This window comes from Siphateles boraxobius, unplaced genomic scaffold (genome assembly GCF_051911475.1).
Source record: "Siphateles boraxobius isolate OS27281-9 unplaced genomic scaffold, OSU_SipBor_1 8, whole genome shotgun sequence".
Lineage (NCBI taxonomy): Eukaryota > Metazoa > Chordata > Actinopteri > Cypriniformes > Leuciscidae > Siphateles > Siphateles boraxobius.
In genome coordinates, this window is record NW_027509208.1 from 6843103 (window position 1) to 6858462 (window position 15360).

A 15360-nucleotide genomic window follows, 5' to 3' on the forward strand; every position below is an offset into this window, starting at 1 on the left:
TCAGAAAAAAAAGCTTATAGCCTACAGCATCGTTCCTCACATTCACCTGCTTTTAAGATACGTTTAATATTGCAGCATGGAGAGTATTTTTGCATGCTGGTTTAACCCCCCCCATCCCATCCCATATTTTCCGATTGACTGGAAGATCGCAGGTGATGCAGATGCGCTCGTCCTCGTGGTGGCATTGAGACACCGAGTGACAGCAGCGGCAGTGGGCTTGCCCGCCCTCCCTTATATGGCTGTGGATGGAGCGTTATGCTAATATCGGCAGGACAGGAGAAGCCCGGCTCCGCTCCCTGCTGTCAGTGGTGGCTTTCGGAGTCTAGGCAGGCTCTTCTACAGCCATGGCCGAAGGTGGTGAAGGGGAAGATGAGGTGCAGTTCTTACGAACTGTAAGTAAAAACAAGTTATTTTTTTGCAAATGCATTATATATGTATTTTTTTATATTTTTGCGCATTGTTGATGATTTATTACGATAAAGACAGTGTAATGCTGAGACATCAAAAATGTTGGCTTGTAGCCTACTCCGGGTTTAAATCAACGCTGTTGGGCTTTTCTCAGTGGTAATATTGATTTATTTTCCGTCCTTACGCATATATGATGATGGCAAGGTGTCATGTTAGCAGCTATTTAAAGTATTATTCCTTTTTTGGAACTTGAGTCAGGTGCGAGTTTTCTCTCGCGACGCACCTGTAGTCAACGCGCGTGAATGGCAATTCAATGAGCATCAGGCAGGTGCAAGGACAAATGATGTTTATGCCACTTTAATTTTAGCGAGAGTGAGATGTGCATGCCTGTCTAAGAAGATATAAATACGTGTTTTGTTGTGTTGTAATTGTCTAGAACGCTACAGATGAGTTACTGAGCGCGCGATTACTAAATGAATGACGCTTGTGCACTGGTTGTCGAGCTTAATTCTGCAGTATTTTTCCTTCCATAAAGTAGTACTCTGTTTGTGTGTTCTCCCGCATGCGATTACATTTGATACGATCCTCTCACCTTCTTTAGGACTTTTCTATTTCTGTGGTTCAACGCAGATAGGTTACATAGATGCCATGACGCATGGCAGTTACCTGTGTTAACGATATGATAGGATAGGACTCTGGTGTGAATTACTTGTCAAACTTTGTTAGTTAGTTATGAAAATGAAGAGCCGGTAGAGTATAGGTGTCTTGAGGACTGCTTAGTATACTTTAGAGGTTGTTACATATAGGCTACACTCATAATTTTTTTCTTTATTAGCCTTTTTCTGCACTAAAAATGTTTGGGCAAAAGAGATTTTAAATCACAAAGATCCTTGTTGGGATAGTCACAAATCCCTACTCAGGCATACAAGTGTAGGTATCACCGTGTGTCCCATTTTGCGTTCTGTACTTTTACGCCATTTTGCAGTATAGCACGAATAGCATTTTCACATTTGATAAGTTTGATTTGAGATGACACTGCCTTTCTAAAACGCATACACTCTGCCATAGTATAAATTGTTTAATGATATCTTTATCCGTTTATTATTTTTTACAGCATGTTGAATATTCTGAAAAATCTACTTTTCAATTTCAGCAACTAATATCTTAAACTGTGGACTGCTGATCATTATAAAATTTGGTATATTCATACAAGGTGTCTTGATGAGGAATTGTACCAACCGTTGTGATAACCATTCACAAGGCTAAGCTAATTTATATTTTTGCAAATAGAACCAGAACCCTTGTGTCCATAAATATAAATGTCATGTTTTTCCATTTCTGCAAGAAAAAATGGACAGTAAAAAAAAAGACAAAAAAAAAATTCTTTACAAAAAAATCGGAAAAAAACAACTTTTCTCATTGTAGGCTGTTCGTCTGATCGACACAAATAATAAAGCTATCTACAGACGCTTTTGACATAAGAACTTTGGTTCATTTATTAATTTAGCAGATATATGGACTGATACTTTTTTGAGAGAGTTTGGCCCGTAATGAATGATTGGCAGGGTATCTTGTGAGAACAATGTCAAAATATCCAAACATCACAAAACTTGGTAGACATGGACAAAAGGGCATTCTGAGAGTACTTGCCAAATTGCTATATTTTGAAATCAGAACAGTTTCTGATGTGGCTTTGGTAATGTTCCTGAATGGGAGTGCTGCAGGGACACAGTATTCATGAAATAGTAAGTTAGGAGTAGCCTATTAAAACAAGTCACAGTTTTGGTTAGGACACAGTGCTTTAAATAATGCATTTATGCATGTATATAGCCTACTATATATATGAAAAAAAAAAACTATTTGGGGCCCCAGTTAGAATTTTTATATAAAGTGTGTAAAATATGATGTATCGAGTTATGGTTATGAAGAATTTATGTTAGCATTGTTGATATTTATCATCTATCTGTCATTTCCATATGCAACATCAATCCAATCCATCACACCAATTTATTGCTGTCTGTTATAGTATCATGCATTAGGCAGGTGTGTGACATTTCACTTCCCTGTTAAAGCGTTAAAGTGAGAACTCTGGCAGTGAAGGTTACAATCTCACTAAATAGGGGACATTAATGCACTCTAGATGTCTGTGAAAGGTGCCCCAATTCTGTCTTTGCTGTTGGTTGGATGTGAACACTGCACACAAAATAGCAGTTGCATGGTTTTCACACTCCAGTTGCTGGTCATTTTATGCATCAGGATGTAATCCCTTCTCTTTAGCTTATTTTTGGTAGTGAATAGTTTGCTCAGACAATCAAGACAATTTACTCTGAATGAGATTAATAATTGGCAGCATATAGTTTGATTAAGCTATAATAAATAAGTGGAGATTAATTTCTCAGGGGAAAACATTATTACTATGAATTAAATAGTAAAAACACAAAGTAACAAACAATCAAAAACAGTTTCATAGGGCCTCCACAGGTTACCCAAACTCAGATGTTCTCTTAAGAGAAATGGCAAGAAATTCATTGTCCAATGTGCAGTGTTGGCCAAATGAGCCATGACAGTGTTGTTTGGGGGCAGGGGCACACTTCTATAAATCCAGATGTAGAGTTGGCCAGTACAGTAGCAGTGGGCTTATTTGGAGTTTATGTTGTTCTGGAAGCCTTCTGCATTCCAGGGGTTAAATTTAGCCTCTTAAAAGTTAATACTTCCACCGCACATACACACACAGTTCTCAGGCTCCATCTCCATAGGTCATTGCATCAGCTAGTTTAACAAGCCAGACCACTGATGTTTCAACACTGTTTTTATTTGCACAGTATCTTATTTTAAAGTCAACAACTATCACGACATGTGCTAAGATATTAAAAAAATACTGCATAGAGTACCACAAACCTAGATTAGTATACATATATCATCACCTTACTACATGGCGCACTGGAATACTTGATTCTGATTGGTCAATCGTGGCATGGAGTGGTCGAATATCTTTGTATAATGATGGCTACACTATAATCTCTCAGCTATAAAGTGTACATTTGACACTTCTCCATATCAGCATATTACACCAAATTCGCTTTCTGCAACTACAGTAAAATGACCTTGGAGTACTTCAGCATCAATTAATAAATTCATGTAAATTTGTAAGCAAAAGTCTGGCGGATATCGCAAAAAAAGAATAGAACAGCAGTTTCTTTCAGTTTTTCCCCTCCGTTTGGCCTAAAACACTGTGTTCGTGGAATCGTGGTCATCCAGTTTGAAATATTGACTACAAACACGGAGGTTTCCTTTGCAGCGTTCTCTCTGTATTTACGATTATTTGAAGCCTTTAACCACTGCCTACAACGATCTGGATCCTTCACTGACAACTGAAAGTATCTCTCTCCCGTTAAATGTTTACTCTTTTAATTCTTAATACCAGGAACAATACAAATTGACACCATTTTGACTAAAAGTTTGCTAAAAACTATTTAATGCATGGCGGTATTTGACTCTGATAAGCGCATCCATAGCAGACTGGTGGGAGTGGCCTTGGATGTCAACATGCCTAGTGCACTATGGGTATAGACGTTTTCTTACCTATTTGGCAAAAGGGAGAACAACAGCCTTTTTTCCTCTATTCTTTTAGTAAAGTATTTGTTTTGCCTTTCTACTGTAGAGCAGCTAAGTTTTATTGAAACCCCATTTTGCCAGTGGTGAAGTACACCTTTAAATAAATATGCCATTGCTTAATGATGTTTTCCATATAAAACACAGTTGCCATTTTTTTTCTTTAAAAAACAGCATATTTTTACAAGGTAGCACAAATTTCCCCCCCATTTCTTTTCTTCAAATAAGTTTTGTTTTAGAAATCACCTCCAAGAGACATAACCTTTAATTTACACTAGTACATTTGCAGGACACCAGACTGTTTTGACAGCTCTTAGTGTGTATCTTTGATCAGCAATTGAGGTGGATTTTTTTAAAGCATTTTGTGCTTATCTGCTCTCAGTATTCCACCATCACTGAGATTGTGCTGAGTGTTGATAGCTTCGGCGACTATGAGTAATGAGTGGCGCCCTGGTAAAAGGTAAACCAAAGAGCTTTGGGGCACAGCTGAAATCTGCAGTATGTGAATTGAATTTTGTGTGTGCAACCCTGTGTTTTTTGTATAAGACTCGTCTATGGTCTATGAGCTTCATGTGGCAGCTTCAGCTCATTGAGCTTCCTTCAGATTAATTAAACCCACACTGATGCCACTGTGCCCTCTTGATTTATCCCAAAGGGAACAAGCCATCTGTGCTAAAGGACAACACAAGTGCTCAAGATTAAAATGTTTGTGTGGGTATTTACTGTACCAACATTTGTAAAGCATGTTTAGTGTATAATTTATCTGACAGGATTCCATCAGACTGGTGTATAGAATGAGCTAGTTAACTGTTCTAAAATCCACATCAGGCATTTAGCTATGCCAGGATTACTCAAGAATTCTTATCACAGCAAAGTCAGCACATGTTTGGCATAGCTTTTGGTTGTCTGACACACAGGCCTCATAGCAGCGAGGCAGCCCCTGGAGTTGACAGCTTACTCAAGAGCAAAACAGCATTGCTTAGAGGAAGTACCCAAACAAGTTCTTGATAGTTATAGCTATGAATGAATATTCTGTCACTATTTATTCACGTCCATGTCGTTGCAAACCCTTATGACTTAAAGTAATGCTTTGATTCAACAAGGATGCATTAAATTGATCAAAAGTGGAGTAAAGACATTTAGAATTATTACTTTTGAACTTTCAGTTCTTCAAGGAATCCTGAAAATGTATCATGGTTTCCACAAAAATACTAACCGGCACAACTGTTTCAACAATGATTATAATAAGAAATGTTTCTTGAATAAAGTTCAGGTTCTCCATCACAGGAATAAATTACATTTTAAAATATAATAAAACAGAAAAGTTTACCTTATTGCCTGTATTACCTTAGTTCCCTTTCGAACGGTCACTTCGTATTGCGTAGCTATACGCAGTGGGGAAACTCCTTTTCCTCGATTTACTGAAGCCTTTATGTAAAGCGCATTTGCAGCTGCAGAGCTAGAACATGAGCGTCTGACTCGCTCATACACTGTGCTGTGGCAACTGCACATCCAATGGCGCGGGCGCCTCTGACGTGCGACCAATGAGATCACTCTGCGTCATACACGTCAGAGCCCCCCAAGGGGGCGTGACCTCAGTCTATAATAGTCCCGGAATTCGCCATTATAGCATATTTTACTCCTTCAGCGACAAACTTCACGTCTCTGACCATTTATTGAGCCTTCGCCGTCGAACAAGCCTTCAGCCTGAGCGATCTACAGTTCAGCAGACTACACATCTCAACCGTGTTTCTCCTGACGCCGTCTCTCCTGTGGCTATCCGGCGATATCCTTTTCAATATCTGTTTTATGTGTTTATATCTGTATCAACGTTGTACCATATGCCTCGTGTTAAGCGAGGCCTACGAACACGCGAGCTGCATTTCATGCCTGGGACTCTACAACGCAGAGAATGCACTCTCTGTCGACGGATGTGTGGCCTGCGGGTGCATGCCTATCTCCGTGCTGTGAACTCGGCTAGCTCTCTCTCGAGACGGCAGCGCCGCGTCATCCGCGCTTCCTTCTCCGGCCCTACTTCAGCCGAGGAAGTAGAAGTGCCGCAGCCAACGGCATCCAGAGAGCACGGACGTTTGTAAACGCACGCCGGCCACGTCCCCGCGTGCTTCACTCTCTCCAGCTCAGTCATCTCCGGTCCTGTTCGAGGGAGATCAGGGCCCCCCCCACGTGGCGGGCCTCGTCTCCTTCGGCGGACCAAGCGAGGCAGGACTAACTCCGATGCTGAAATGCTTCAGATCCTAACACAGGCCATCGCGGACCTCGAGCTCGAGTGGAACTAACCGTGCTAGCTGGCGCTGACCAGCAAAGCCGGTGAGACAGGCCTCTCAGCCCCGCCCTGCGACTGATGCCCAACGCTAGCCGAGCGCTTCCCGCCAAAGTCGTCCTAGCACGCAAAGGAAAGAGAGGGTGCGTGTCCCGCGCTTGCTGGACCACCCTCAAAGAAGCCAGCAAAACTTCCCACAGTCCCCTGTTCAGTTCAGGCGGCTGGGGATTTTATTATTGTAAACAGGCCCGCAGCAGTGAGCGCGTCTTTGCAAACAAACGCCGTTTTCACGGTGACCCAAATAAAGCACACAAGCACAACACATGGGTTCACGGTCCCCTTTCAATAGGCGGCCCCTCCCCTGTTGTAACACTGACTTCCCCACACGCAAATGCTTGTGCAGTCAGTCCAACATTCAGTGTGTGCACAAATCACAATATAAGGGTATCTGGTCCCCCTATGTTAGGCGGCTTGTCCTAATCAGTGTGTCAAGCCCTAGCCACACGGGTTATAGCCTGGCAAGCTATCCCCGAGGTGTCGAGTTTGGTCATAAACACTATAAAGCGAGGCTACTCGCTCCAATTCGTTCGCAGACCAAGCACAACACATGGGTTCACGGTCCCCCTTCACTAGGCGGCCCCTCCCCGGTTGTAACACTGACTTCCCCACAGGCAAATGCTTGTACAGTCAGTCCAACACTCAATGTGTGCAAAAATCACAATATAAGGGTATCAGGTCCCCCTATGTTAGGCGGCCCGTCCTAATCAGTGTGTCAAGCCCTAGCCACACGGGTTATAGCCTGGCAAGCTATCCCTGATGTGTCGAGTTGGGTTAAAAACACTATAAAGTGAGGTTACTCGCTCCAATTCGTTCGCAGACCCCCAAAGTTTCAGGCGGTTCTCGAGACTTCGGTGAGAAGGAACGTGGGTCACATGCTTCGCACCGAGGTACAAAATTCATTAGCAAAAGGGGCGATAGAATTAGTCCCCCCTGCGCTAAAACATACAGGTTTTTACAGCTGCTATTTTCTAATTCCGAAAAATGACGGCGGCCTCAGACCCATTCTAGATCTGAGACATTTGAACAAAGCTTTCATGAGACGGCCGTTCAAAATGTTAGTTATCAGTTTCACATGCACAACACATGGGTTCACGGTCCCCCTTCATCAGGCGGCCCATCCCCCATTGTAACACTGACTTCCCCACACGCAAATGCTTGTACAGTGAGTCCAATACTCAATGTGTGCACAAATCACAATATAAGGGTATCAGGTCCCCCCTACATTAGGCGGCCAGCCCCAATCAGTGTGTCAAGCCCTAGCCACACGGGTTCTAGCCTGGCAAGCTAACCCCGATGTGTCGAGTTGGGTCATAAACACTATAAAGCGAGGTTATTCGCTCCAATTCGCTCGCAGACCCCCGAAATTTCAGGCGGTTCTCGAGACTTCAGTGAGAAACAACGTGGGTCACGATCTGAAAGATGCTTACTTTCACATTCAAATAAATCCTCGTCACAGGCCATTCTTGAGATTCGCCTTCGAGGGCCAGGCTTATCAATACACCGTTCTGCCGTTCGGTCTATCGTTGGCACCCCGTACTTTCACGAAGTGTGTGGATGCAGCGCTTTCTCCTCTGAGACATCAGCGTGTTAAATTATCTATACGACTGACTGGTGCTGGCACAGTCGAGAATCGAGCTATTAGCTCACAGGGATTTGATTCTCTGCCATCTAAAAGGCCTGGGTTTCACAATCAATGTTTCAAAAAGCAAACTAACCCGCAGCCAGAGCGTGATCTTTCTGGGCACAGTTTTAGACTCGAGAGCTATGGCAGCGCGACTCACACCGGAGCGCACGCTCTCGGTGCGAGTGCTTGCAGGCACTTATAGAGCGCGCGAGTATGTGGCAGCCATAGCAGCACATCATGTTCTGTCGGCTGGCCAGTCACTGGGAAGAAACGACCTGGTCGTAAGAATCCTGAAAGGTGCTATGAGAATGAACCCCTCCAGACCTCAGTCTGTGCCGCCTTGGGTCTTCTCCACAGTCCTGGGGGCTCTGAAAGGTCCGCCTTTCGAACCACTCCAATCGGTTGATCTAAAACCCCTCTCGCTGAAGACCGCTCTCCTTATGGCATTGGCATCTATCAAGCAAGTGGGAGATCTGCAGGCGCTCTCTGTGAGCACTGCACGTTTGGAGTTGGGTCCAGATGACTCCAGTGTCATCCTCAAGCCCAGTCATGGTTGCGTTCCTAAAGTGCTCTCAACACAGGCGGTGACATTATCAGCCCTCCCTCCTTCTGCAGACTCAGAGGATGGAGAGGTTAATCTTCTCTGCTCTGTCAGAGCACTGAGAATCTATCTGGAGCGTTCTGCGTCTTTTAGACAATCAGAACAGCTTTTTGTCTGCTTTGGTGGTAGATCCAAGGGGGATCCAGTCACTAAGCAAAGAGTGTCTAGATGGATAGTGGATGCTATTTCTATGGCTTATACCGCAGCGGGTCAAATTTGCCCTATAGGTATCAAGGCCTATACGACCAGAGGTATGGCCTCGTCATGGGCTTGGTCATCTGGCATTCCCATTAGTGATATTTGTGATGCGGCCGGCTGGTCCTCGCCTTCCACATTTATGAGTTTCTATAATATGGAAGTGCCTTCCCTGCAGGCGAAGGTGCTTTCGGTATGATTAAGACCCGTCGGTGGCCGGTCTTGTCATATATTACTGTGCACAATCTCATTCACATATATATATATAAAACCCGCTGCTGGCCGGTTGTATTTCATGCATAGACCCGCTGTTGCCGGTTATATTGACATATATTTATAAAACCCGCTTTTGGCTGGTTTATATGACATATATAAAACCCACTTTTGGCCGGTTATATGACATATATAAAACCCGCTTTGCCGGTTATATTCCATACATATATAAAACCCGCTTTGGCCGGTTATAATTTCATATATAAACCCACTTGACTGGTTATATGTTCATATACTAATAACCCCAACAGTGTCTGGGTTCATTGGTGTAGTATGTTGGGTTATTTCTAACTGATGTGTACTAATTTAGACCTGACGGTGTCTGGTCTATTTATACATAATTATGCGGTTATGGCTTGTTCTGTATGCTCAGTGGTCCTGAGTTGCAGTGGTAGCCAGTTACTCAGTGCGGCGTTTTGCATGGCGTCCCACTGCGTATAGCTACGCAATATGAAGTGACCGTTCGAAAGGGAACTACTCGGTTACTCACGTAACCTCAGTTCCCTGAGTAAGGGAACGAGTATTGCGTAGCCAGCTGCACTATAGTAACATGGCAAGTTGTTGCTTCAGTCGTTAAACCTGCTATAATGGGAATTCGGGGACTATTATAGACTGAGGTCACGCCCCCTTGGCGCGCGCGCCATTGGATGTGCAGTTGCCGCAGCGCAGCCTATGAGCGAGCCAGACGCTCATGTTCTAGCTGTGCAGCTGCAAATGCGCTTTACATAAAGGCTTCAGTAAATCGAGGAAAAGGAGTTTCCCCACTGCGTATAGCTACGCAATACTCGTTCCCTAACTCAGGGAACTCAGGTTACGTGAGTAACCGAGTAGTTTTCCGACAAATATCACGATTAAATGGTGGATAACATTGTATCTATAATGTATAAGGAGATTACAAACATACCACTCTGAAATGTCCTGTGAAATCCGTGCTTGCAAATTCTGTGCATGAAATCCGTTCTGCACTGTCCTCTTGTTCATTAACATTATCTGGGTCTGAATCGAGCTCGAATTGGTTTGAAATTGACGCCATCCTTATTCATATTTACACTAAAGCAGAACTTGCAGTTATGGAGAGGCGGGACATTTCCCCGAAAACACGGCAAGCATCAAGCATGAAAACATATTCTAGTAGCCTATACCCCAAAAACAAAATCAAGACTTGACCTTGACTATCGAATTTTGTGTCTTTGCAATTGTATGGAAAAAGCGTACAGTACATTTAAAAAAATAATAATTTTGGATTAATGTCATAGAGGTTTGGAACAAAATGAGGGTGAGTAAATGATAGCATTTTTGGGATCTTTCCCAGTCCATTAATTGCTCCTCCAGCCGTAAAATGGTGAACTCAGAGTTCAGTCCTTCTTCACTGACCAAACCTCATCTGATGCATCTGTAGTTTTTCCACATGCAGAGATATCTCTGTCTACCGGCAGTCTTTTTGAATTCATTTGTTAATGTAGATGGAGCTCACTCAGGCATGCATGCAAACCACTTTCTATTGCGTGAGGCTATTTTTCCCAGCAGTGCGCATGCTAAGTTAGCTGAGGGTGCTGAGTAATACAATTTGTAATTTGTCTGTAGTGGAAGACACAGTATTTGCTGTCTGTGACACTGAGGCTCGTCTCCCTGACCCAATCACATTTTTAGTAGTGCTAAACATCAAACATCAAAGCATGCCTTCTGCTGTGTCACTCAAGGAAACATTTCTGTATGCTTGACAGCACTGGTGAAAAGGCTTTTGCATTTTTAATCGACTTTCTATGAATGCTCTCTTGTTGTGTTATACCTGTTCTTCTCACTTCGGATCTTATGTAAAGGAAGCTGGATCTTCGAGAGTCTAATCACCAATAAAAATGATCTATATCAGTTGTAGGACAAAGAAGAGAGTCACTTACAGTTATAGTATGTACATATATTCTTCTGTGTGTATCCAGCCTCTTTAATTATGTTGTGTGTGATTACTTTTGCTAGAGAATTAAGAGTGGAAAAAAACACATTAATTGCACAAAACAACTCTATTTTTGATTAATTAAAAATTTCTTTGAGCATGTCTCTGCAATGACATCAGTTTTTTAAAGTGTGAAAATACATTAAATTAGAATCATTCATCCATAGTTAGACATGGATTTAATACAGCACAACGCAAATCTTGAGCACAGTGCTACTGTATCAGCGTTTCTCAGTATTAGATTGCCAGGAGGTCTGTGGAAAATTTCTGAATTGAGAATAAAAAAACTCACAACAAGTAATATGATTAGAGTGCATATACTGTATAGTGACAGTTCGTTTTTGGGGTTCTCTGCCTTTCACTGAATTTGAATGGAAAAATAAAATTGATATTGAATAATATTGCTAAAAATAAATGTTGTGTTCTGGGGTGCGTTTTCCAAAAGCATCGTTAGCCAACTATGGTTGCAAGTTTCGTCGTTAACAGCATAGTTCAATGAGTTGTTGTTTCCCGAAACCATACTGTAGTTCCAACAAATATTCGCAAACAGCATCGCAAAGTTGTGTGGTTGGAACGACAGCTCTCGACCTGAAGCCTACTGTCTTGTTTGCATGACATGTGGACTTAAAGGGGTCATCGGATGCCCATTTTCCACAAGTTGGTATGATTCTTTAGGGTCTTCATGTAAAGTTTCATGTAAAATTCCTCAATGGTTGTGTAAAACGCCTCAGGTTACGACTGTAACCATAGTTCCCTGAGATAGGGAACAAGACAATGCGTCGATGACGCTTTGGGAAAGCTTCCAACGTGAATGCGTCTGAAGCATCTATGTCAACTAGTCCAATGGATGGAATGAACGTCACAGGCGGGTGACGTCATGACCAGGAAGAGATAAGAGCGCATCCGGTGAAACCGGCATTAGCTTCTAAAATTGGTGAAGCAAGTCGATCACAGGGATGCAGGAAGTATGGTAGGGTGACGCATCGTTTCGTTCCTTATCTCAGGGACCTATGGTTACAGTCGTAACCTGAGCCGTTCCCTTTCGAGGGAACTCGTGATGCGTCGATGACGCTTTGGGAATGAGAATACCTAAATCGCTAAACTTTCAAGTGCCTGAGTGTCAGCCTGTTGTCAGTACTACACTAAGCACCTGAGACCCTGGGGCAGTGTCCAGGACCAGGCTATAAAACCTGATGAATGTGAGCGGAGAGGACCTGCCAGCCGCATCGCAAACGTCTTGGAGAGAAACTCCAGATAACAAGGCTTTAGAAGCCGTCATACTCCTAGTGGATTGAGCTCTGACCATCAAAGGGCATGTCTGGTCAGAGGACTCATAAGCAAGAGAAATAGCCTCAACTATCCACTTGCTCAATGTCTGCTTAGAGGCAGGAAGATCTTTCTTGGGTGATCCAAAGCAGACAAGAAATTGGTCGGATTTTCTCCACGGAGAATTCCGATGAACATAAGTGTCCAGTGCTCGCACTGGGCACAAGAGGTTCAGCTTTTCCTGGTCCGACGAAGTAAACGGAGGAGGAATTACGGCTGGGACGGTTACCGTATTACCGCAATACCGCGGTCACGTGACTCCAACCGCGGGTCTGAGCTCGTCACCGTCATCACCGCAAAAAAAACATTGGCCTGCACATGGGTGCATGTTGTGTCTAATTATATGGATTCATTGATTCTAATGACATGGATTATGTATAATGACATTGTGTCTTACATGGATTTAAGGTTTTCTAAACAAAACTTATCCGACACAAAGGCACATCCGACCTTTCGCTAGTTGGGGAGCGCAATGTTCCATGACACATAATAACATTCCATTCGTATTAGAGATGCGCGGATGGGCTATTATTTCATCCGCAACCGCATCACAAGACTCATCCATCCGCCATCCATCCACACCAACGTTAATGACCAATGTTCAAAACCGCACCCGCCCGCCATCCGCTGTTTTAAGGTCTATGGGTGATGCGAGGCGCTGCTGCCACAAGGCTAAGCTCTTGGCTGTTCTAGAAAGGAGACTGATCCAATGCAGTAAAGATATTTAATGGCTAAAGTCCTTAATAGCCTATGTATTTCCCCAGATTTCCGATCGGCGCAAAGGAACAAAAGGGTGGGGGGTATTTAAAGCGGTTTACCGCTATACCGCGGGAATTTCTTGCTTTTCAACCGCGGTTAGAAAAAATCCATACTGCCCCAGCCCTACTCGGAATAATGGTAGGCACATTAGGAACATGTCCATGTTTAGGGTATAAGAATGCCTTGACCATCCCCGGTGCAAACTCAAGGCAGGTGGGAGAAACCAAAAGGACCTGAAGGTCTCCGTCTCTTTTGAGGGAAGAAATAGCTAGCAGAAAAATAGTCTTAAAAGTAAGAAACTTCTCTGAGACCGAATCTAAGGGCTCAAAGGAAGCCCCAGATAGGCCTTCTAGTACTATTGCCAGATCCCAAGCCGGAACCCTAGTTGCCGGAACCCAAGTTGCAGGCCTCAGCCTCAAGGTGCCACGAAGGAAACGAGTGATCAGGGGGTCTCAACCCAAAGATGTACCACCCACCAGGGCATGGAAAGCCACAATGGCCGCCACGTAAACCTTAAGCGTGGAAGGACATAAACCTGATGCAAAGCGTTCTTGCAGAAATTCAGGTACTGTGTTGACTGAACAGTTAACCGGATCCCACTGATGCTGGTGACAACAAGAAGTGAAAACTCTCCATTTCAGTGAATAATAGTTTCCTCGTAGCGGGAGCTCTGGAGCTTAGAATGGTCTCAACAACCTTGGTTGAGAGACCACTCTCTATGAGTTGGGCCCCCTCAGTTTCCTAGTCCCCTGCCGGGGGTGCAATATTGCGCCCCCTGCCTGAGACGGAAGGTCTTTCCTGATCGGGATCTCCAAGGGAGGGCAGTCGAGGAGAATTAGGTCCGCAAACCAAATTCGGCTCAGCCAGCCTGGTGCTACTAGCAGTAGGCTTATTGCATCCTGGCGGATTCACTCCAGAACTCCTGGGAGCAGAGCAACAGGGGGAAATGCGTACAGACGTAGCCTTGGCCACGTCTGCACCATAGCATCCAGCCCCAGGGGTGCTGGTTGAGTAAGGGAGAACCAAAGTGGACAGTGTGTCTTGTGCTGAGACGCAAACAGATCCATTTCTACCTGGCAGTAAAACTCCCATATTTGGTGGAGTCTCCAGTCCCCTGCCTCGACAGGGTGTCTGCTCCAATATTATGGCCCCCTGGAATATACACTGCCCTCAGAGAGCGTATTTTCCTGAGGGACCAAAAATAAGAGGCCACCAATGTGTTGTCTGTCCAGAGCAACAAATGATGGCCCCTCAGGTCTGGGAGGAGATGTCTCAATACATTGAAGAAGGCCATCATCTCTAGGCAATTTATGTGCCAAGAGAGATGATGACTCCTCCACAGACCCTGAGCTGAGCGGCCTTCCATTACCGCTCCCCAGCTGATGAAGCATCTGTCGAGATAGCAACTCGATGGCAAAGAGCTCCCAACACCGGAACCTGGGACAAGAACCAGTGTTTCCTCTATATAACCAAGGCGCGGGGATACTGCCGCGTGATCTTGATCGTACGGAGTGGATTTCCCCTCGGGAGAACCCTCTGGTCCTGAGCTACCACTGCAAAGGTCTCACGTACAGCAGGCCAAAGGGTATCACACTGGACACTGCTGCCCTGAGGCCTAACAGTCTCTCAAACTGTTTCACAGTGTGTGACTGGCCTAGCTTTAGCTCTTTTGTGGCAGTAAGGATAGCAGCTACACGAGCGGGCGACAGAACGGCTCGCATCGTGACTGAATCCCAGACCACTCCAAGAAAAGTGTTCCTCTGTACTGGAGAAATCACACTCTTCTTGGCATTGAGCCTCAACCCCAACCTTTGCATATAAGCGAGGACGACATCTCGATCCTTTACCTCTTGCTCTATTACCGGAGCCTGCTCGGGATGCACTAACATGAGCAACGTTGTGGCCTGGAGGACGAGAACCAAACTGGAATCTGCCACTTACTACTATCTGTAGGACCCATAGAGATATATTTTGCGGTAGCTTCAGCGCTGCCAGAAAATCTACCAAGGGAACCAGCCCCTCGAGGCTGGCCTCTGGTGTAATTGAGACAGCCAGTCTCAGCCCGAACTGACTATTTTCGAAACCCCCTCAGAGGGCGCGAGTTTGACGCAATGTCGAGTTGACGCTGCGCCAGAAGCTCGCTGGAGACCGCTGCACCCCGAAGCACCAAGGGTGGCGGGGTTGGCGCAAAGACCTTTTCTTTTGAGCCGAAGCCTTCTCAGCGTGAAGAACGGTCCTCAGATCCGGCTTCTGCTTCGAAGGCTTTGGCT

General features: G+C 44.5%; 1 protein-coding gene across 4 annotated transcripts in view; it reads left to right on the plus strand.

Moving 5' to 3' along the window:
• Positions 1-251: 251 nt before the first annotated feature.
• ryr3 (ryanodine receptor 3) overlaps positions 252-15360 on the plus strand; it is a 115132-nt gene continuing 100023 nt past the window's right edge. For all 4 annotated transcript variants that reach the window (XM_077220385.1, XM_077220386.1, XM_077220387.1 and 1 more), the window contains exon 1: positions 252-392. In XM_077220385.1, the coding sequence (XP_077076500.1) occupies positions 345-392 (48 nt within the window). In that variant the 5' untranslated portion in view covers positions 252-344. The remainder of the gene's footprint in view (positions 393-15360) is intronic.